The sequence below is a fragment of the Dendropsophus ebraccatus genome, chromosome 12, assembly GCF_027789765.1.
Source record: "Dendropsophus ebraccatus isolate aDenEbr1 chromosome 12, aDenEbr1.pat, whole genome shotgun sequence".
NCBI classification, from domain to species: domain Eukaryota; kingdom Metazoa; phylum Chordata; class Amphibia; order Anura; family Hylidae; genus Dendropsophus; species Dendropsophus ebraccatus.
The window spans coordinates 26,948,366-26,970,141 of record NC_091465.1 but is presented as its reverse complement, the minus strand read 5'-3'; the positions used below and the strand labels follow the sequence as shown (position 1 = coordinate 26,970,141).

The following is a 21,776-nucleotide window of genomic DNA, read 5'->3' as shown; positions in this document are numbered from 1 at the left end:
GGTTAGACCCAACATGACCCCCTACTTTTACCCTATCCTGTGGATAGGGGAAAAGTTTTTTTTTCCTGGAATACCCCTTTAAGTCCAGTTCTTGAGATCAGAGGAACTCTCAGCAGTCAGATAGAATAGCTTGTGCATGATAGACACCCTGTAAGATAACAAATATAGTGGCTCCATCATGATATGTTGTGTAATAGATCCTGATAAATCTGTCAGGTTTCTTTTTTCTTTTCTTTCTGTGGATAGTGAATAGCCGGCTAGGATATTCTTCCTATCATAGAGCAACAGAAAGTAAACAGAATAAAAACTAAAGGGGAGATTTATCAAACTGGTGTAAAAGTAAAATTGTCTTAGTTACCCCTAGCAACCAATCAGATTCCACTTTTCATTTTCCAAAGGACCTGTAATGAATGAAAAGTGGAATGTGATTGGTTGCCAGGGGCAACATAGATAGTTCTACTTTTATACCAGTTTGATAAATCTCCCCCTATGTGGGAATGGAGCATTGAGAAAAATTTTCTGAAGTGGAACACACCTTTAAAGGATGCATTATAACACCTGCTGCCACCATAGATTTTCATTTTTCATTTACAAATAATAATAAACATAATGTTTCGTATATTTTTTAATTTTTATTTTAAAAATTCTTCTAAACTTTTTTTTTAATGAAAGTTTGGTGTAAACATATACTAGGGACATAAAGTAGTCCAAGTTGTCTACATATTTCTAGACTGATTTAAAGCAAACGTAAACATCAGTGTACAAAACAATACTGAGTGGTAGAACTACATTTGGAGAGGTAGAGTAAGTCTTTAAAGTAGTTGGTATACATTGTTCAAGTAAGTAACACATCTGATATAAACATCAATATACAAATCACATTTACACAGTAACTAGAACTTAAAAAAGTCCATGTCTAATCATAAAAGAATCAGAGAATGGATAGAGGAAAGCTTCCAAATGTTAGATGCACAGGAAGTGGTTAATAAATATTAAGTAAATATTGTTACAATGTATCCCCCCCCCCCCCCCCCCCCCGTAGCTCCCATAGATACCAATATTAATAAGGTCACTATAATGGAGGGTCATGTCCTGATGATTAATGGGTGTGTGTTGTGGAAGCAGTAAGTAGAGATTGACACCACATTCGAAAAGGTAAGGTAAGATTTTTAGCTCTCGGAAAATGTGACAAGGTCCAGGGAAAGCCAGTTATATAGTAAAGTTATAGGTCTGGAATTACCATTCTTTTAGGCACAATCTAGTTGGAGTTTTGAAATTGATGAGCCCAATAGAAAGATTATTATTACTAAGTCTAGTATTCGGAATAATGACTTAGGGATACTATACAATATGCAGGCACTTGTAAAGACACTGCCTGAAATTGGGCATTTTAATAAGGCCGAGATGGGATGTACTCTTTTCAGTAAAGTATAAAGGCCTCCTGCTGGAATACATATCAATAAAGGATCTCAGGTCTTCAGAAATAAGTGGCCATGTCTTCCTCTGAATAAACCAGGTGGAGGCTATAAAGGATTCATTAATAAAACATTTTAATCACATTATTCTAAAGTTATATGAGATTGCTTTAATTTCTTTATCTTTCGATTCTCTTTGCAAAGAAACACGACGACCCTGTATACCTGTATTATAACTGCTAAAATGTTTTTGCATATAAAAAATGTCATGGAATCACTGAACACTCCCTCTCTAGTTACCAAGTACAAACGGTAGATCAGAAAGGGTCCATCCTGCATGAATACTGTGATCATCACACTCCAGACCTCACTGGTACAACACACAGACAGTATGCAGTTCTTTGCCTTGGATGGTGAATCAAACCGCCCATCAGTCTCTGTATCCACAGAGGAAGTAGACAAGGTTTGGGTGAGCACTATAGTGAATTGCATGACCGCCCAAGTGAACAGACACAGTCCCACCACAGTTATAGACTTGTTGGTATTTACTGATGGTTCCTTCATAAGCTGTAAAATATCCAGAATATCCGCACCTAGAGCAAGGTAGATGAGGAGAAGCTGGGCGAGCTGGTCTCGACTCATTTTCCCTCTTGGCATCAACCAACGTCCTATAATCAGAACCAGGATTGTTACCTCCTCCACACTTTGCACCTCTTCAGAGTATTCTTTGTATTCCTGGCAAGAGAACATAAAGAAGAATTTATATTAAGGAAAGCAAATCAAATATACAGTATAATACAAATGTACTTATGCAACTACTAGTAACTTAAAGGGGTACTATGGAAATTTTTTTTTAAACAGATTTGTAAATTACCCAGAATTGTAAAGTGCTGCGGAATCTGTTGGCACTATATAAATAAAAATGATGATGATTATTATTATTATTTCTTTCAGTACTTATCAGCCTCTGTATGCCCTGGGGGTAAATCATGCGTTCTTTACAGTCAGAAATGGTGCTTCCTGCTGCCCTCTCCTGTTCATGTCAGGAACTGTCCAGAGCAGTAGCAAATTCCCATTGTAAACCTCCCTTGCTCTGGACAGTTCCTGACATGGACAGGAGACGGCAGCAGAAAGCAACAAAGTACTGGAAGCTTTTAACTTTATAAATAGAATTAATATACAAATCTGTATAACTTTCTGCCTTCAGTTTATGCTACATAAATTTTTCTTCTCTGGAGTACCCTTTTAAGTTTTTGAGGGTCAATCTTCCTATTATTTATTCTTAAAGGGGAGCTATTAGCAGGTTAGACGGATCTAACCTGCTGATAGCCCCCTATTACATAGGAGGCGTCGAGGATGAAGGTATGTCTCTTACCTTCATCAGCATCGCTGTTCCAGTGCTGTTAGTCTCCTCGGTCCAGTAAGACCATTAGGAGCACTGCACCCCCCCCCCCTTAGCGCAGATTCGGCGACAGATGAGTGCTATGGGGGCAGTGCTTTAAATGGTCTTACCAGACTGAGGAATAAAAGACTAACAGCACAGGAACAGTTTCCTATTGCGCAGGAGACCCTAAGGATGAAGGTATGTCTCTTACGTTCATCCTCTGCCTCTCCTGCGCAATAGGGAACTATTAGCGGGTTATATTGGTCTAACCTGCTGATAGTGTCTTTTTTAAAGCTAGCGCTCCCTAGGGACTTTCGAGTCCCTAGTCTCTTTCGACTAGTGTCACACAAAATTTACTTACATTAAGGGTGCCTTCACACGTACCAGTGGATTTTACGCTGTGAGTTTGCAGTGAAATCCGCTGCGGATCCTGGTATAGTGAAGTTCTATGAGGTTTCATACCTGCAGCGGAATTTTCATTCTGCTGCAGATATGTGACCCAGCCCCTTTAACCCCCCGCATCCCGCAGCCCCGGAGCATACATTACCTGCTCGGCAACACGGCTGTGTGAGGCTCCCGGCTCCCGTCGGTCCCCATCAGCCAATCAGTGCACGGCAGCACTGATTGGCTGATGGGAAGCGAGGGGAGCCAGGAGTGTTATGGCAGCACAGGGACTGGTATGCATACTTCGGTTATTAAGCTCCAGCTCACCCCTGCCTGCCATGCTTTTTATTTTCATGGGACTTCCCATTTAAGGCCAACCATATCTGTATATATAGTTACATAGTTACATAGTTAATACGGTTGAAAAAAGACACATGTCCATCAAGTTATTCTGATCTTTAAACATTGCCGATCATTTTTATCTTAGAATGCATGGAATACATAGGATACCTACATTCTCAATGCAATTGGAAATGTTATGGTTGGTAGCATTCAATCGAAATTCTAGGTTGTCAATTTCCAGCACAAATATAGAAGGAATAATAGTACAAAGATATATAAACACCATTGGAGAAAACCTACAAAGACACAGAGAATTGTTTAGTATAGGAATAGAAATTTACATGCAAGAACATACAGTATATACTAAAAATGAATAACTAGTAAGTGCAAACTGTTTTATGAACTGCAAATCTGTTTATAGCAAGTGGATAAGGATTACATGGTCGATGCAGCTGTGCAATGTAATTATAACATCTTTTTCCTAGAATCAAATCTTATTAACTCAGAATCTGAACTTTGCAAAAATTTTGGTTTGGTACCGAACTGAACGTTTCAGAGCATGTTCGTAAAGATAGAGGACACTTGTCCATACTCCCCTGGTGTCCTCCTACAGGTCTCCAGCCACCTCCAGCCCACTCAGCAAACCACTAACTTAGATGGAACATTACCGTGGCCAGTGATTGGCTGAGCAGGCTGTCACTCTCATCTCAACAGTTCACTGTCAAGGGCACCGTCCCATCTCAGTAACTGATTGGCTAGGAGGGCTGAGGAGGACATTGGGGGAGAGCAGATAGATAAGTAGAGATGAGCTAACTTGCTGAACCTTACTAAGTGGAGTTTGTTTAAAGAGGTTGTCTAGGAAAAATTTACTTTTAAAAAAGTACTGTAAGAGATCAGGAGGCGGTCCAGCCTCCATACCCCCTGCTGATCTCCGTATCGGCCCCTGGCTTCTTTGTTGTGAATAAAGCCACGGGTATGGCACATGGCCTGCGGCTCTACTCATTGCTATGGAGGTGCTTGAAACAGCAGAGTAAGCCGGAAGAGTGCTTACTCGGGTCTTTCCGCCAATTCGATAGGAATGAATGGAGCTGTGGGTCACCTTATTGGGAGTTTCATGTGTTTCTCCTGTTTATCAGGATTCTGCACCAACCTGACAGTAAAAGCAATATCCAAAAATCAGAAAGACAAATGAAATACACTTGGGGCAGAGCCCTATTCTGATCCTTACATTTTAAGGCCATGTTCACATAGTGTAAGACTCTGGCTGTTTTGTGACCTGGCCAGGTTACAGAACAGCCAGTGTTACTGAAGATCATCTCATCCATTACTGCAGTACTGGCCAGATGATCTTAACTTCTGATGAATTGGGATGCGTGCGCTGGCAGGTTCTCTGCTTTTCAACAAATAGCGGCCACGGAAAACTGAAATGTCAGTTTTTTGCAGCGCTGCTAGCGATCCTGACCAGAGTATATACTATGTGTATACACTCCGGCCCGGTTTCCTTAGCTGTAGCACAATGTAAGGTTCATATTAATCACAGCCGTTGTTGCAATTCACACAATGAAGTGAGCGGCTCCGGCCGCTTGCTTCATTGTGTGCTATGAGAGTTCTCATGAGAGCTCCCGTATCAGAACAACTCGGCCGGAAAAAACATCCAGCCGGTACTTAAGTACTGTCTGGGAGGATATGTGAATATGGCCTAATGGTGTAAGTAAAAGATGGGTTTTAAATGGCTTTTTCTATATTCATTGAAATTTTGAACCCATAAAGTTTCTGGTGTTTTAGTGAATTGTCGTAACACAATAAACCAGCCATACCAAATACTGACCCCCCCCCCCCCCCCACACACACACACACACACACACCACCACCACTGCTGATCCTGCTCTTGGTTCTTTGCTAAGGGTGGGTTCACACTGAGGAACTCTCGAGGAATTGTAGAGGAAAGTTTTCTGCTTGAAATGCCTCGTCTATTCAGCTCTGGCAGAATAGGAGCTGAATTTGATCAGAATTCAAGCAGAATTTGAGTAGAATGCAGGCAGAATTGCAGAATTCAAGCAGAATGCAAGCAGAATTCTAGCCCCATTGACTTCTATAGGATAACTTTAGCAGAATCCTCCCAAAGAAGTGACATGTCACTTCTTTGGCCAGAAAGCAGATCTGCGGCAGAAAATTTTGCTCGGAAATTCTGCAGTGTGAACAACAGAGCGGAAATCCCATTGAACACAATGAGACATTGTTCTGTTTATTCTTTTACGGGAGGAATTTCAAGCAGAATTTAAGAGGGGATTCCTCTTCAATTCCTCGTCTTTTGCTCAGTGTGCAGGAGGCCTTTGAGCGGATTCCTCTTCAATTCCTGAACCCACCCAAAGGTGAAAAGCAACCAGGGGCTGCCCCAATGGTTCCCTTTAAATTTAAGTGTACTGTGGGTTATATTACCATTTCCATTCTCCACGTTTGGTCATCTTCAGTGTCACAATCATCTCAATGAACAAGAGCAAAACTCCAGTGAGAAGAAGCCAGTAGGTAAAATCATCCATATATGCCACCACTAACAACACCATAACTGATCCATGTAGGCCAAATAATAAACGGCTGAAGATGGCTGCCAGTATCCTCGTACACTTTGTCCACTTACAGTTCATTCTGATAATTTTACATGCAATCTGTAAAGAGAAAAGCAAAAAATGTCTGTGACTTTTTCCATTCCAGCCTATTAAAATATCCATTCTGTGACTCTACGTGAGCTTAACACATAACCTAAAAATATATGACATAGGAAGTTACCTGAGATCCAAGAGTGTGCAAGGTCCTACAGATCTTTTTTTTTTTTGCCTTGGTCTACTTCACTTGTTTTTTTGTTTGTTTGTACTGATCATTAATGATCGTGAATTAATCAGATATGAGGTGTGATTGAAAAACAACAAATAGCTGAATGTGTATGGTAACCATCAACACAACATACCACATACACTCCCTCTATGGCTCGAGTCCAGCCTTCGATTAGGCACACATCCATACAGTAAATCCTGCTCGGTACAGTCTTTGGCACATTATATGCATGTTACAAGTTGGTTGACTGTCCAGGTCATTATTGTTTTGATCACAGGTCAATGATAATTGCACATATCTCCGGACAGTGAAAAACCCACACAAATGTCCAGGACTTTTTGCAATACATATATAACCCAAAATGTATATAATAGAAAGTCAATTACTTTCTAGAGCCCATCTCCAACCAATCTATCTGACCATACTTCCATCCAACCACAGCACCACAGGAATAAACACATCACACTGCTCAATAGTCAACGTTAATGGTCCCCAAACACCTTAGACTTTATTTGGCCGTACCTTCTGCTCGCGATGGGTTCAGCCGTCAATCTAAGATGTCCACCGACAGATAATGTCAATTGGTATGGGGGTCAGGCATAAATGTAAAATCACCGCCCGACCTCTTTATTTCAGGAGAATTAAGCCACAGCGAGAGAGAGCTTTTCCCTCCCCATAGAGAAAACAGTAATGCTCGGCCGTGCAGAACATTCCTGTGTATGGGGAGGATGGGAGCTGGCCAGTAGATATAACTGATGGCCAAATCTTTCTTGAAGGTGTCTGGACAGCTTAAGCTGTTACCTTGGACAATCCCCACTCAACTCAATTGTAACCTACCTTCACAGGAAATGAGTTAGGAACTAACCAAACCACATCGACTCTCTTCTGGGTTAATAACTCCAGAAGACACCCTGAACTGACCCCTCTACGGGTTGGCTGCTTTGGCATCAGACCACACAGGACCACACCCTACTGCAGCAACAGTAGCTGAGCCCAAGGTTCCCCCTATGTCACTTACCATCTCCCCCATGACCCTCTCCAGGCCCTACAGAATGATATTTGAATAAGATATGGACCTGCTGTGCTACCAAACTGGTTTAACTTCGGGTAATGCCAGGGAAAATCCAAGTGCCCTCTAAGTCTTTTCCCTATCTACCCTGCTATAGTATAAGTAAGCTGGACTTCTGCTGTTAGTGGACACCAGATTGCTCCAGAAGAGGTCCCATTTTTGGTGGCGAATGGTCCTGTGAACCAGACAGTGTCAGTGCCAAGCACCAAAGAAGCAGGCAGTATGTGTTAGGACTACGAAACTGGACAACATAAGACAGGTGATGCCCTGGCACTGATACCCGGCCCACTGTTCCTGCCTAATTGCCTTGACTGCCCTAGTTGGCAGGGGACAACTGGTCAACAGTCCCTAGCCTGTGCAGGTATAACACTGGACACAGACAAGACAAACAAAACACAGAAATAGCAAGGCCAGGGGTCTGGCTCAGTAGTCAAGCCAGAAAGTCAAAGATACCAGTATAACAGTCAGAACAATTGCTAGGTCAAGAGGTTACTCCGGGTATGAGGCTCTTACGCAGGCAGGGCATTACAAATGGGGAGGACATTTATGGGGCCTTAAGTCCCAGCCCCAGAGCGTAATTGGGGCAGAGACTCCAGCCACAGACCCAAAACTACAGGCGACTGGAGGTGCCAGCCGCCAGTCAGTAATTCATAACTATGGCCGACTGTGCAGCCCGATAGCTAGGGATGTTGCTGGCGCGCTCCCTGCACCCGGACGGGCCAGTAGCCAGGGAAACACGCTCCGGCAGTGCCGAGGGCCAAGCATGTGGCCTGTCTCCTGACAGTATGTGTGTGGTCAGCAAGCTGGGTCATCACCAAGAGAATTAAAGGAGAAGTCCGGCCAAAATTAATTTTTGATATGTTGTTACTTATGAAAAGTTATACAAATTTCTAATGTACATTAATTATGGGAAATGCACATATACTGCTATTTCCCTTAATTTAGTAGATCAGGAAGTGTTAGAAATATCTCTGAAGAAGTGACGTCACGACCCAGGGTGTAATTCCTATGGAGTGTCCAGCAGGGGGCGCTCTCTATATAGAAGTCTATGGGACTTTATTGTTTCTATGGGTTTCTATGTAATGTAATGTAATGTAGTGTACAGTGCTTTATTGAATGAATACATCTATGGAATACTTTGGGGAGCAAGTGTCCTTGCTCCCCAAAGTATTGCATAAATGTATTCATTCAATACATTCAATACACAGTAAGCCCGCCGATCCGCCGAATTTCCGCCGCATTCCCGCCGATCCGCTACACGCTGATCCGCCGCATTCCCGCCGATCCGGACCATATACATTGAACTACAGCTCCCATCATCTGCTTCTAGTATGAACAGGTGATGGGAGCTGTAGTTGGGTAATGGATATGACATGCCGCCGGGCGCAGGGGGGAGCCGCTCAGTACACAGGAGCGCTCCCCCCTCCTCCTCCTCCTTCCGGGATAACTTCCGCCTATACCAATGCTGACTCCCTGCCTGGCCGCCGCTCTCCGCTCACATATACCGGCTCCCGGCATCAGCGCGGACACCCGGATGCATCGGGAGCCGGTATGTATGGGGGGGGAGCGCGGAGAGCGGCGGCCAGGCAGGGACTCAGCATTGGTATAGGCGGAAGTTATCACGGAAGGAGGAGGAGGAGGGGGGAGCGCTCCTGTGTACTGAGCGGCTCCCCCCTGCGCCCGGCGGCATGTCATATCCATTACCCAACTACAGCTCCCATCACCTGTTCATACTAGAAGCAGATGATGGGAGCTGTAGTTCAATGTATATGGTCCGGATCGGCGGGAATGCGGCGGATCAGCGTGTGGCGGATCGGCGGGAATGCGGCGGAAATTCGGCGGATCGGCGGGCTTACTGTGTATTGAATGTATTGAATGAATACATTTATGCAATACTTTGGGGAGCAAGGACACTTGCTCCCCAAAGTATTCCATAGATGTATTCATTCAATAAAGCACTGTACACTACATTACATTACATAGAAACCCATAGAAACAATAAAGTCCCATAGACTTCTATATAGAGAGCGCCCCCTGCTGGACACTCCATAGGAATTACACCCTGGGTCGTGACGTCACTTCTTCAGAGATATTTCTAACACTTCCTGATCTACTAAATTAAGGGAAATAGCAGTATATGTGCATTTCCCATAATTAATGTACATTAGAAATTTGTATAACTTTTCATAAGTAACAACATATCAAAAATTAATTTTGGCCGGACTTCTCCATTAAAGGAGAAGTCCGGCCAAAATTAATTTTTGATATGTTGTTACTTATGAAAAGTTATACAAATTTCTAATGTACATTAATTATGGGAAATGCACATATACTGCTATTTCCCTTAATTTAGTAGATCAGGAAGTGTTAGAAATATCTCTGAAGAAGTGACGTCACGACCCAGGGTGTAATTCCTATGGAGTGTCCAGCAGGGGGCGCTCTCTATATAGAAGTCTATGGGACTTTATTGTTTCTATGGGTTTCTATGTAATGTAATGTAATGTAGTGTACAGTGCTTTATTGAATGAATACATCTATGGAATACTTTGGGGAGCAAGTGTCCTTGCTCCCCAAAGTATTGCATAAATGTATTCATTCAATACATTCAATACACAGTAAGCCCGCCGATCCGCCGAATTTCCGCCGCATTCCCGCCGATCCGCTACACGCTGATCCGCCGCATTCCCGCCGATCCGGACCATATACATTGAACTACAGCTCCCATCATCTGCTTCTAGTATGAACAGGTGATGGGAGCTGTAGTTGGGTAATGGATATGACATGCCGCCGGGCGCAGGGGGGAGCCGCTCAGTACACAGGAGCGCTCCCCCCTCCTCCTCCTCCTTCCGGGATAACTTCCGCCTATACCAATGCTGACTCCCTGCCTGGCCGCCGCTCTCCGCTCACATATACCGGCTCCCGGCATCAGCGCGGACACCAGGATGCATCGGGAGCCGGTATGTATGGGGGGGGAGCGCGGAGAGCGGCGGCCAGGCAGGGACTCAGCATTGGTATAGGCGGAAGTTATCACGGAAGGAGGAGGAGGAGGGGGGAGCGCTCCTGTGTACTGAGCGGCTCCCCCCTGCGCCCGGCGGCATGTCATATCCATTACCCAACTACAGCTCCCATCACCTGTTCATACTAGAAGCAGATGATGGGAGCTGTAGTTCAATGTATATGGTCCGGATCGGCGGGAATGCGGCGGATCAGCGTGTGGCGGATCGGCGGGAATGCGGCGGAAATTCGGCGGATCGGCGGGCTTACTGTGTATTGAATGTATTGAATGAATACATTTATGCAATACTTTGGGGAGCAAGGACACTTGCTCCCCAAAGTATTCCATAGATGTATTCATTCAATAAAGCACTGTACACTACATTACATTACATAGAAACCCATAGAAACAATAAAGTCCCATAGACTTCTATATAGAGAGCGCCCCCTGCTGGACACTCCATAGGAATTACACCCTGGGTCGTGACGTCACTTCTTCAGAGATATTTCTAACACTTCCTGATCTACTAAATTAAGGGAAATAGCAGTATATGTGCATTTCCCATAATTAATGTACATTAGAAATTTGTATAACTTTTCATAAGTAACAACATATCAAAAATTAATTTTGGCCGGACTTCTCCTTTAAAGGGGTTATCCAGTATTAGAAAAACATGGCCACTTTCTTCCACAGACAGCACCACTGTTGTCTCCAGTTCAGGTGTCATTTGTATTCCTTTCAACGGAACTGAGTTGCAAAACCGCACCCAATCTAGAGACAAGAGTCAGGCTGTCTCTGGAAGAAAGAGGCCATGTTTTTCAAATTTTTTTTAGGTATCCCATGTTATACAATCCCTTCCACAGAAAAACTGAGTTAGCCAGTAATCGTCTAAACAGGCATTTTAATGTGTTCAGACACAAGCAGAAAGAGCTTAGTAGCATGACTGATACTGGAGGGGGATCAGCAGCTGCTGAGTATCAGTGTTTCTATATTTTGCTCCCACTATGGGCACATGTAAAAATATTTATTCAGAGAACCCCTGTAAATAAAAAAGGACACTTGGATGGTTCATATGGCAGTTCAGTTAACACACGTGTACATATGTAAAGATTTATACACACATGAACATCATTCATATATACTAGTGCACACTGCATACAGAAATTGCAAAGTGTTGTTGATTTAGTGTATCCTCCACTGATGTGGTAGATCCTATACTGATTTATTAGACCCTTTACTGATGTGGTGGATCCTGGTATCAACTTAAAGGGGTAGTGCGGTGTACATTTATTTTCCGCTAAATAACACACATTACAAAGTTATACAACACTGTAATGTGTGTTATTTAAAGGGGTAGTGCGGCGCTCAGCAATTATTCACAGAATAACACACATTACAAAGTTATACAACTTTGTAATATATGTTATGTCTGTGAATGGCCCCCTTCCCTGTGTCCCACCACCCCCGCCCGTGCACCCGGAAGTGTGGTGCATTATACATACCTGATCTGCGCCGCGCCCGTCCGCCATCTTGTGCCAAGACATCATCTTCTAGAGACCAGCCGAACAGCTCCTGCCGTCCCTGATGCCGGCCCCCCTCTGCGGCGTCATGACTGTGCTCAGCCGCGATTGGCTGAGCACAGTTATGCTCAGCCAATCGCGGCTGAGCAGCTGATGATGAGGCCGCGTCATCAGCCGCGATTGGCTGAGCACAGTTATGCTCAGCCAATCGCGGCTGAGCATCTGATGGCGCTGCAGAGGGCGGCCGGCACTAGGGACAGTCGGAGGTGTTCGGCCGGCTGCCCGCAGAGGACGTCATTGTCTGAAGATCGGAGACGGGGGTCGACTTGGGTCAGGTATGTATAATGCACCACACTTCCGGGTGCATGGGCGGGGGTGGTGGGACACGGGGAAGGGGGCCATTCACAGATATAACATACATTACAAAGTTGTATAACTTTGTAATGTGTGTTATTCTGTGAATAATTGCTGAGCGCCGCACTACCCCTTTAGGTGAATGGTCCCCTTCCCCAGAGAGGATGATGGCAGGGGGACACTGAGGGACACAGGGCACTGGAGGGACACTAAGCATCCCTCTGCCATCATCCTCTCCAGCAGCCACAGCCGCATAGCTCTGGGAGTCGGGTCGTGACATCACCATTTTATTCAGGAAGTGACATCACCATTTTATCCAGGAAGTGACATCACCATTTTATCCAGGAAGTGACACCACCATTTTATCCAGGAAGTGACATCATCATGTTATCCAGGAAGTGACATCACCATGTTATCCAGGAAGTGACATCACCATGCTATCCAGGAAGTGAAGCCTTGATGCAGTAGTAAGTGCAGGGAAAAAAGCTCTTTATAAGCATTTCCCATAATAAGTGTATATTGGTGATTTGTATAACTTTTGGGGGCAATACAATACTTTAATAAAAATTTTCACCGGACTTCTCCTTTAACCCCTTAACGACGCATGACGGCTATACCCATCATTCGGCCGTTAAGGGTGATCAGAGAGGGCTCCCGGCGTAATCGCCCAAACTATTAAATGATTACATTCCTGATCTCGCACAGTAAATGGCATAAGTGCAAAAAAAAAAAAAAAAACGTGCAAAATTTTGCATTTTTGTTTACATTAAATCCAGAAAAATGTAATAAAAAGCGATCAAAAAGTTGCATATACGCAAACAAGGTACCAAAAGAAATAAAAAAGATCGTGGCGCAAAAAATGTCACCTCACACAGCCCCATAGACCAAACAATAAAAGCGTTATAAGGATGGGAATGGAGCGATTTTGAACACATTTAGTTTTTTTTAAAGGTTTACATTTTTTACAAGCGATCAGATAATATAAAAGTTATACAAGTTACATATCGTTGTAATTGTACCAACTTGAGAAACATAGATAACATGTCAGTTTTACCATAGGGCGGACGGCGTAAATACAAAACCCCTCGAAATAAAAGGAATTGCACCTTTTTTTCAAATTTCACTGCACATATAATTTTTTTCTGTTTTTTTTTTTTCAGCATATTTTATAGAAAAATTATGTCTGTATTAGCAAAGTATAATTGGTGTCGCAAAATATTTGGGCTCATGTGGGTCTGTAGGGGGAAATATGCAAGGGCAGTGGCCTTAAAAACATGAAGAAGAAAAAACGAAAGCGCAAAAATGAAAACTGGCTCCGTCCTTAAAGGGTTAAATGCCCTATTTTTAACAACCGGCAGTCTTAGTACAACAAGTACCTCCCGCACATTCATACCTTCAAATGTTTAAACCTTGCAAGTTATTATTTTTTTGTAAACTTTGGAGCCACAATCCTTTGTACTTGTGACGAAGAATAGATTTTTTTCTTCAGCCTCCTTGTGGTCGGCACCTCCCAAGGTCTGTAGCTCCCACTAAAATCAAGATAGAACACGCTGAACCATATAAATGCTACAGAGCAAAAATAATAGCGCTGTACACCTCCCATATAAATAACTCCACGTGGCCACAACTTTACCATAAAGTGTTCATATAGAGTCAGAATATAGTCCTATATAGAGTTATTAAATAGGATCATACAGTCCTCCAGTAGAAAAGCTCTTCTATATACCAGTGAATCTGGTCCAGAATGAGATCATCAGTTTAATAAGCGATATGTACAAAAATTTGGTTGAAAACTTTTTGAGGCCTTACAATATATTGAAGATGAGCACCAGTAATATACAACAGGGAAGAACATAGTATACAATCCATGATTGTCCGTATATACCCATATTTCTAGCTTGTAGTTGTATTGCAGATTTCTTGCTCTTACCTTGTGTACTGCTTAGGTTCTTCTCACACTGGTTTTACTGTGCTGTAAGTAAATGTACCAATGTGTGTGCCAAAAGTAAGCCCTTGGTTTATGCTTATTAGCATAGGTAAAAAAAAGGCCTTTTTTGGTGCATAGCCCACACACACAAGCTAATAGGACACTTTTTTGGCACATGTTGGGCAGTATAACCCTATGGATGCCATCTCAGCATCCCCAGTGTATTAGATGAACAGAGAGCTGATTTCAGGGGGGTGGACCTGAAATTGGTTAGTATAATTTTATACTGATATACTTAAGATGTATCCTGATTCTCCACCAACAAAGGATGTGAGTGGAGAGAAGGGTTGGGTGTGCTGGATTTTTTGCGCTTAACCCCTTTGTTCTGGGAGGGATAAGCCAGCTCCAATTGAAAAGCTTTGGAAAATGCAGTGGAAGAGGTGAAAGGGACTACCAGCAGGTGGGTGGAAAAAGCTCACAGAAAGCCACTACAAACCTTTGGAGGCTGTCATTGTTGCATTGGTTTTGCAACCAAGTCTGAGGCTACGTTCACACATGTTATTTGATACTCAAAATAACAGCCATTATTTTAAGGGTCCTATTACACAGAGAGATTTTTAAAAACTAACAATAAACGATTGCAAACAAGATTGTTTATTGTTAACCTGAAATCGTTCACCATATTACAAAGAACGATGGTTGTTAGATTTTTACTATGATCGTTTATTCCTTTTGATCAGTGGCGGATTAAATGTACCCTGGGCCCGGGCTGTCCACCCAACCTGCCCCCCCCCCCAGTCAATTCGCCCACATGATAATCTGCTACTGCGCCCCCCCCCCCCCCCCCACTGTCCCCAATAAACACTGCCTGCCTCCCCTCCCTGCTGGCCCCAATAAACATAATGTTTGGTCCCTTGCTGCTACCCCCAGTAAGCATTGCCCACCCCACCTCCACTGCCCCCAATAAACATATTGCCACCTCACCTGATCCCCTGATGTTGCCCCAAGGTCACAGCAGCACAGAGGATGTCAGGAGAGGTGGGTGCTGATCTTATAGGAGAGGTCACAGCAGCACAGAGGATGTCAGGAGAGGAGGGTGCTGATCTTATAGGAGAGGTCCGAGCAGCACAGAGGATGTCAGGAGAAGAGGGTGCTGATCTATACGGGAGGTCACAGCAGCACAGAGGATGTCAGGAGAGGAGGGTGCTGATCTATAGGAGAGGTCCGAGCAGCACAGAGGTTGTCAGGAGAGGAGGGTGCTGGTCTTATAGGGGAGGTCGCAGCGCCCAGCAGCACAGAGGATGTCAGGAGAGGAGGGTGCTGATCTATAGGGGAGGTCCCAGCAGCACAGAGGATGTCAGGAGAGGAGGGTGCTAATCCTATAGGAGATGGTCCCCCTTTATAGATGGTCTCCCTCTTTCCCCCTCTATAGATTGTCCCCCTCTTTCCCCCCTTATAGATGGTCCCCCTCTTTCCCCCCTTATAGATGGTCCCCCTCTTTCCCCCCTTATAGATGGTCCCCCTCTTTCCCCCCTTAGATGGTCCCCCTCTTTCCCCCCTTATAGATGGTCCCCCTCTTTCCCCCCTTATAGATGGTCCCCCTCTTTTCCCCCTTATAGATGGTCCCCCTCTTTCCCCCCTTTATAGATGGCCCCCCTCTTTCCCTCTCTATAGATTGTCCCCCTCTTTCTCCCCTTATAGATGGTCTCCTTCTTTCCCCCTTATAGATGGTCCCCCTCTTTCCCCCTTTATAGATGGTCCCCCTCTTTCCCCCTTATAGATGGTCCCCCTCTTTCCCCCTTTATAGATGGTCCCCCTCTTTCCCCCTTATAGATGGTCCCCCTCTTTCCCCCTCTATAGATGGTCCCCCTCTTTCCCACTTTATAGATGATCCCCCTCTTTACCCCCTTTATAGATGGTCCCCCTCTTTCCCCCTCTATAGATGGTCCCCCTTTATACATGGTCCCCCTCTTTCCCCCCTTTATAGATGGTCCCCCTCTTTCCCCCTTTATAGATGGTCCCCCTCTCCCCCCTCCCTTATAGATGGTCCCCCTCTCCCCCTCCCTTATAGATGGTCCCCCTCTCTTCTCCCCTTTATAGATGGTCCCCCTCCCTTTATAGATGCCCCCCCCTTCTCCCCTTTATAGATGGTCCCGCCTCCCTTTATAGATGCCCCCCCCTCTTCTCCCCTTTATAGATGGTCCCCCTCTACCCCCTCCCTTTATAGATGGCCCCCCCTCTTCTCCCCTTTATAGATGGTCCCCCTCCCCCCCCTTATAGCTGGTCCCCCTCTTCTCCCCTTTATAGATGCCCCCCAGTCAGTAAATAACACAAAAATAACAAAATACAACTCACCTACCCTGCATTCCCCTGTCGATCCTCTCTCCGGCTGATGCGCGGCTGCCGGGGGTCTCCCGTCCTCTCCCCGGCAGCGCGCGCATCACACAGCTCCTAGTGCCGCCTGGGCCCTGACTTCCGGAACGTGCGCTCCCAGTACCAGAAGTCAGGGCCCCAGGCGGCACTAGGAGCTGTGTGATGCGCGCGCTGCCGGGGAGAGGACTGGACACCCCCGGCAGCCGCGCATCAGCCGGAGACTCTTGTGACCGCAAGCGAAACAATGCTTGCGGTCACAAGAGTGTATTATAATGTGGGCGGCGTGGCATGGGCCCCCCCGGAGCCTCGGGCCCCGGGCGGCCGCCCAAACCGCCCACATTATAATCCGCCACTGCTTTTGATCCCAGCAAAACAATGTGCAATTACACTGAACGATTAGTTAAAAAAAGCGGAACTTGAGCAAACGAATGTGGAATTACAGCGAATGATAAGCGATAATTTTAGGATCAGATTAGCTGGGGCTGCTGAACTTGGATAAAGCTCTAAGGTTGTCTGGAAAACATTGATACAGCCAATGACTATATCCATGTTTTCCACATAGCCTTAGGGCTTTATCCAACTTTAGCAGCCACCGCTAATCAAATGCCGAATGATCAGGTTCGGATGGACTCGGGCATGCTCCAGGCTTGCTCATCTCTACGTAGCAACAAAGTATGTTAAGTAACGGCTGTTATTTGGTACTTGAATATCAAATAACGGCTATTGTGGATCTTTGTGTGAACATAGCCTTAAGGAAGGGCACCATTAATCCTGTCCATATCATATACCAAGTCTATTCTTTATTTTTAGTAGTAACTGCGTGTATGCTGACAGGTCAACCTTTTTGTTGTGTTTGGACATGCTATTAATAGTTGTCATTCCAAGTCGGCCCAAATCCACTTATTCCTGTTGATAGTGGCTTTCAAGGGTGCCAATAATGTTGACCACAACTAGATATGTTACATAAGTATGTATGATTTATGTGTTTTTACGTGCATATCTTTGTGTATGTGTTTGTGTATATGATGTATAAGGCCTAATGTTCTTGTGTTCTCTGTGGGGAGGAGTAAGCCACAGCCAGACAGCTCTGGCAGAAGCTTATCTCCTCAAGAAAAAAAGGATTGGACAGTGAAACTCCGTTAAGAGACCACTTATCCCCCCACCCGCCCACACACACCCCCACACACACCCCCACACACACACACACACACACACACTTTACACCAACATCTGAACCTGCAGCTTGCAACATTATATAGGGACTTTATTCAATGCGGACCTTTACATTTTTCTGCAACATCCATTTGTATCTCGTAAGAAGCCTTGGTTAGCATTTGTATCTACTTGCCAAACTTGGCGGCATGTACTCTTGCAACTTGTAAACTAAAATGTATGAAAGGTATTTAGAGTGAGACTACACAGGCAGATGGACACATGCAGATAGAAACATAGAAGATTGTCGCCAGAAAAAGACCACTTAGTCCATCTACTGTAGTCCGGTCTTATATTATATCCTTTCTTATTATCTTAGGATACATATATGTTTATCCCAGGCAGGTTTACATTCTGTTATTGTAGATTTACCTACCACATCTGCTGAAAGTTTGTTCCAAGTATCAACTACTCTTTCAGTAAAGTGATATTTTCTCACGTTGCTTCTAGTCTTTCCCCCAGCTAACCTCTCACTGTGTCCTCTTGTTCTTGAGTTCAATTTTCATCTAAAAACTCTTCCCTTCTAAACCTTATTTAGTCCTTTAACATATATAAAAATTCCCATCATGTCCCCCCTTTCCCTTCTTTCCTCCAGACTATACAGATTCAAATCCTTAAGTCTTTCCTGATACGGTTTATGCCTTATACCCTCCACCATTTTTGTAGCCCATCTTTGGTCCCGTTCTATTTTATCAGTATCTTTTTTAGGTGAGGTCTCCCGAACTGGACACAGTATTCCAGATGTGATCTTACCAGAGCTCTATACACTCTCCCTCTTCTAACTGGTTATTCCTCTAGCTATATAGCCCAGCATACGATTTGCTTTCCCTACCAACTGGTTGTACTGGTGACTCATTTTAAGGCTGCCAGAAATCACTGCCCCTAAATCCTTCTCTTCTGAAGTCTATCAGGTATGGGAGGGGGAGCGAGGCTTTCCAGCCTTCAACTTTGGACTAGGAACTATAAGCATTTTCTATGTTCTGGAAGCACAGACAGATATGTTAAAGGTACCATGTTTCACTTTGCTCTAATAGCTTTCTAACAGTGTCAGCAGTTTGGAGCCTAAATTGCCGCTGACAGATTCACTTGTAATGTGGGATGTGTACATTTTTCAAGTGATCTACACTTATGTTACTAGTATGTTATCTTACTAATCTTATGTGATCTTACATAATCTTACTACTAGATTATGTTTACAAAATGGTCACATTATGTACCGCCCTATACTTATATACCTGAGCACACATTACAATGGCTTCATAGAGGAGATGAAAGATTGCTTTGAACTGATGGTGGAATATTCTTCTATTTTTGCTAGAGAAGAGGATTACTGCTTCCTATTATTGGATATCATGGGGTATTTTTGGAGATCATTGAGTCTGATGCTCTAAAACTCTGCAACCTATATTTACCACAGCACCATTCCACAACTGTTAGATAGATAGATAGATAGATGATAGAAAGATTGATAGATAGATAGATAGATAGATAGATAGATAGATGATAGATAGATAGATAGATAGATAGATAGATGATAGAAAGATAGATAGATAGATAGATAGATAGATAGATAGATACGCACATATACAATACTAGCCTGTAGTCATGCAGGAAAAAAATTCCAGTCTCATTCCATTGTAAAATGATTGTTAAAATGTACCCCGTCACTAAGGGTTAAATAGAATGGAATGTTTTCAGGGCACGGTTATTAAAACCAGAAGAGGAATACAGATTACTCATAGCCAACCCCCAGCACCGAAATATTCCGTACAGGTCGACCTATTGCTATTCAGGAAAATAACTTTCTCTCTAATGTTGTCTATTTATTTTGGCCTCAAACCGGACAGGCGTACTTGGTAACTGCACAAAACAGGATCTAAGGGGGGAGCAAGCAGCCCTTCACCTCTTCACCACTGCACCTACTCCTATGCTGCTGCACCAGTTTATAGCACATCTAGAAACTCCACTGAAATGTTTTCACCCCCACATGGGTGAGATCACTGAACACAAGTGTAGACGAAACTAATTGCTGCTTATGGGGCGAATTGTTGCAGCACTTAGCAGATATTGTGATAGTTCCTGTGTATTATAGATGTACTTGAAACTACACTTCCTCATTGTATGTGAATACTCTGTCCAGTGAAGTGTATCAGGATAGAGAGGTCAACACTCCCATCCTGCGCTCTGATACTGGAGACATGCACGAAAATGCCTAATTGTATCACACAATGCTGTTCCTACAAAGAAGTCAATGTAAGTCTTACCTTCTGCTGTTTCCATTTAATCTAATACCTGTACAATCTGCAGGGTCCGCTTCCAGGTTCAGAGTTTTTTCTCAGTGCTTTTTAGTTGTTACCATGCTCCAGCCCACTGGGTCAAAGGAGCCAACAAATAAAGACACATTTCCAGCATGAAACACACCCTGCGCTGTGATAATAACCTGTAGAGATCACATGTCATCATGTCTTTGTATGGCTCATACAGCTTATATATCAGAGTAGTTATTTCCAGATAAGTCACATTGTCGCATTGTATCCATTAGGCTTCATCACTCCAAATATTAGCTGTTGTTATAATAAGGTCCTCTTTGTATAGTCTTCTTTTATCCTGTCTTCTCTTTAGGTCTCCAGGCCTCTAAATACCATTGCTGTGAGCATGCACAGACACTATAATCTATGAGAATTTCTATTTATCAACTTCTTAAAGTGTTCAGAGCAGACAGGGTGTAGGTCTTGCCTGTTATACATAATGCCTGCACTGTGACGAGTGTTTCAGTGGCGTGCTCTCACTTTTCTCCTCCTCAACTTTTTTTTTTTTTTTTTAACTTTAACAGATGTTCTTTGTTGAAAAGTCTTACTAATGGCATGTAAGAAGGGGTATATAGCTTTATGTGGCAGCTCCTCATTCTGTTATATGAGACAAAGCCAGATGTGGATCCTTTAGGAAGAAGGCCTTCCTTTTTATTTTCTGTTCTTTTTAAAGTTTTGCTTAAAATATAAATAAATAAATATAATAATATAATTATATATATATATATATATATATATATATATATATATATATATATGTGTGTTTTTATATATTTATATATGAAAAGATAGAAGAAATATAGAAGATTGTTGGCAGAAAAAGACCACTTGGTCCATTGTCACGACTGGGGTAGTGGATCCTCTGTACTGTCACCAGCGATGGCATAAACCGCACCAGGGAGCGGAGTCTAAGGGGCCGCTGGTTTGCACCAGAGCCCGCCCGCCGCGGGATGGGCTTGCTGCGGCAGGCGACCCCCAGGTTGCTACCCCTGGCTTGGTTTGCTAGTGACGGCGGGCAAGGTGAAGCTGGAGCAGTAGGCAGTAGATCGTTCAGATAGTGGTCTAGGCGTAACCGCAGGGGGTAGAGGCAATAGACAGGAACTACGGACTAGGGCAACGGACAGGAACAGCCGACAAGGGCAGCGGACAGGAACAACGAGGAGCTGGGCCAAAACGCTATGGGAAGAATGTAGAGGCTCCAACACGAGGGACAGGGCATGCTGGGATTTATAGGGAGTGATTATGTGCAACTACCAATTAGGGGCGGACTGGCCCTTTAAATCCGAGATAGCCGGCGCGCGCGCCCGGGAGAGACAGAAACAGGAGCGGGGCGAGGTAAGGCGCCCCCGGAGGCCGAACTAGCCGCAGCTCCGGGTCCCTGCACTCGGACACCGGCGGCTGCCTGACACGGGAAGGAGTTGCGGCGGCGGCCCCGAGCACGGGAAGCCGCCGCAGCCCTGACATCCATCTAGTCTGCCCTTATACCCTGTTTCCCGGAAATAAGACCTAGTTTTGCTGAATTGCTAAATATAAGGGCTTCCCCAAAAGGAAGACCTAGCAAAGTCTTTGTTTGGAAGCATGCCTGCCTAACAAAACACCAGGGCATGCAACTCCGATTCTTTTCCGCCGTTGTCACTGACCTTCACCATCTGTTGCAGAG

General features: G+C 44.2%; 1 protein-coding gene across 3 annotated transcripts; it reads right to left on the bottom strand.

The window, feature by feature from the left end:
* Positions 1–1,048: 1,048 nt before the first annotated feature.
* LOC138769503 (transmembrane protein 26-like) lies at positions 1,049–20,535 on the bottom strand. 3 transcript variants are annotated; one of them, XM_069948025.1, is made up of 4 exons: positions 20,072–20,535; positions 5,965–6,191; positions 3,698–3,821; positions 1,049–2,150 (listed from the first exon to the last, which is right to left on the bottom strand). In XM_069948025.1, exons 2-4 carry the CDS (start codon positions 6,168–6,170, stop codon positions 1,560–1,562), a joined length of 921 nt encoding a protein of 306 aa, XP_069804126.1. In that variant the 5' UTR covers positions 6,171–6,191; positions 20,072–20,535; the 3' UTR covers positions 1,049–1,559. The 3 variants fall into 3 exon arrangements, with proteins under 3 accessions (XP_069804126.1, XP_069804127.1, XP_069804128.1); XM_069948026.1 differs by having other exon boundaries at positions 20,100–20,535; XM_069948027.1 differs by lacking the exon at positions 20,072–20,535 and adding an exon at positions 13,689–13,751.
* Between the last annotated feature and the right edge of the window lie 1,241 nt (positions 20,536–21,776).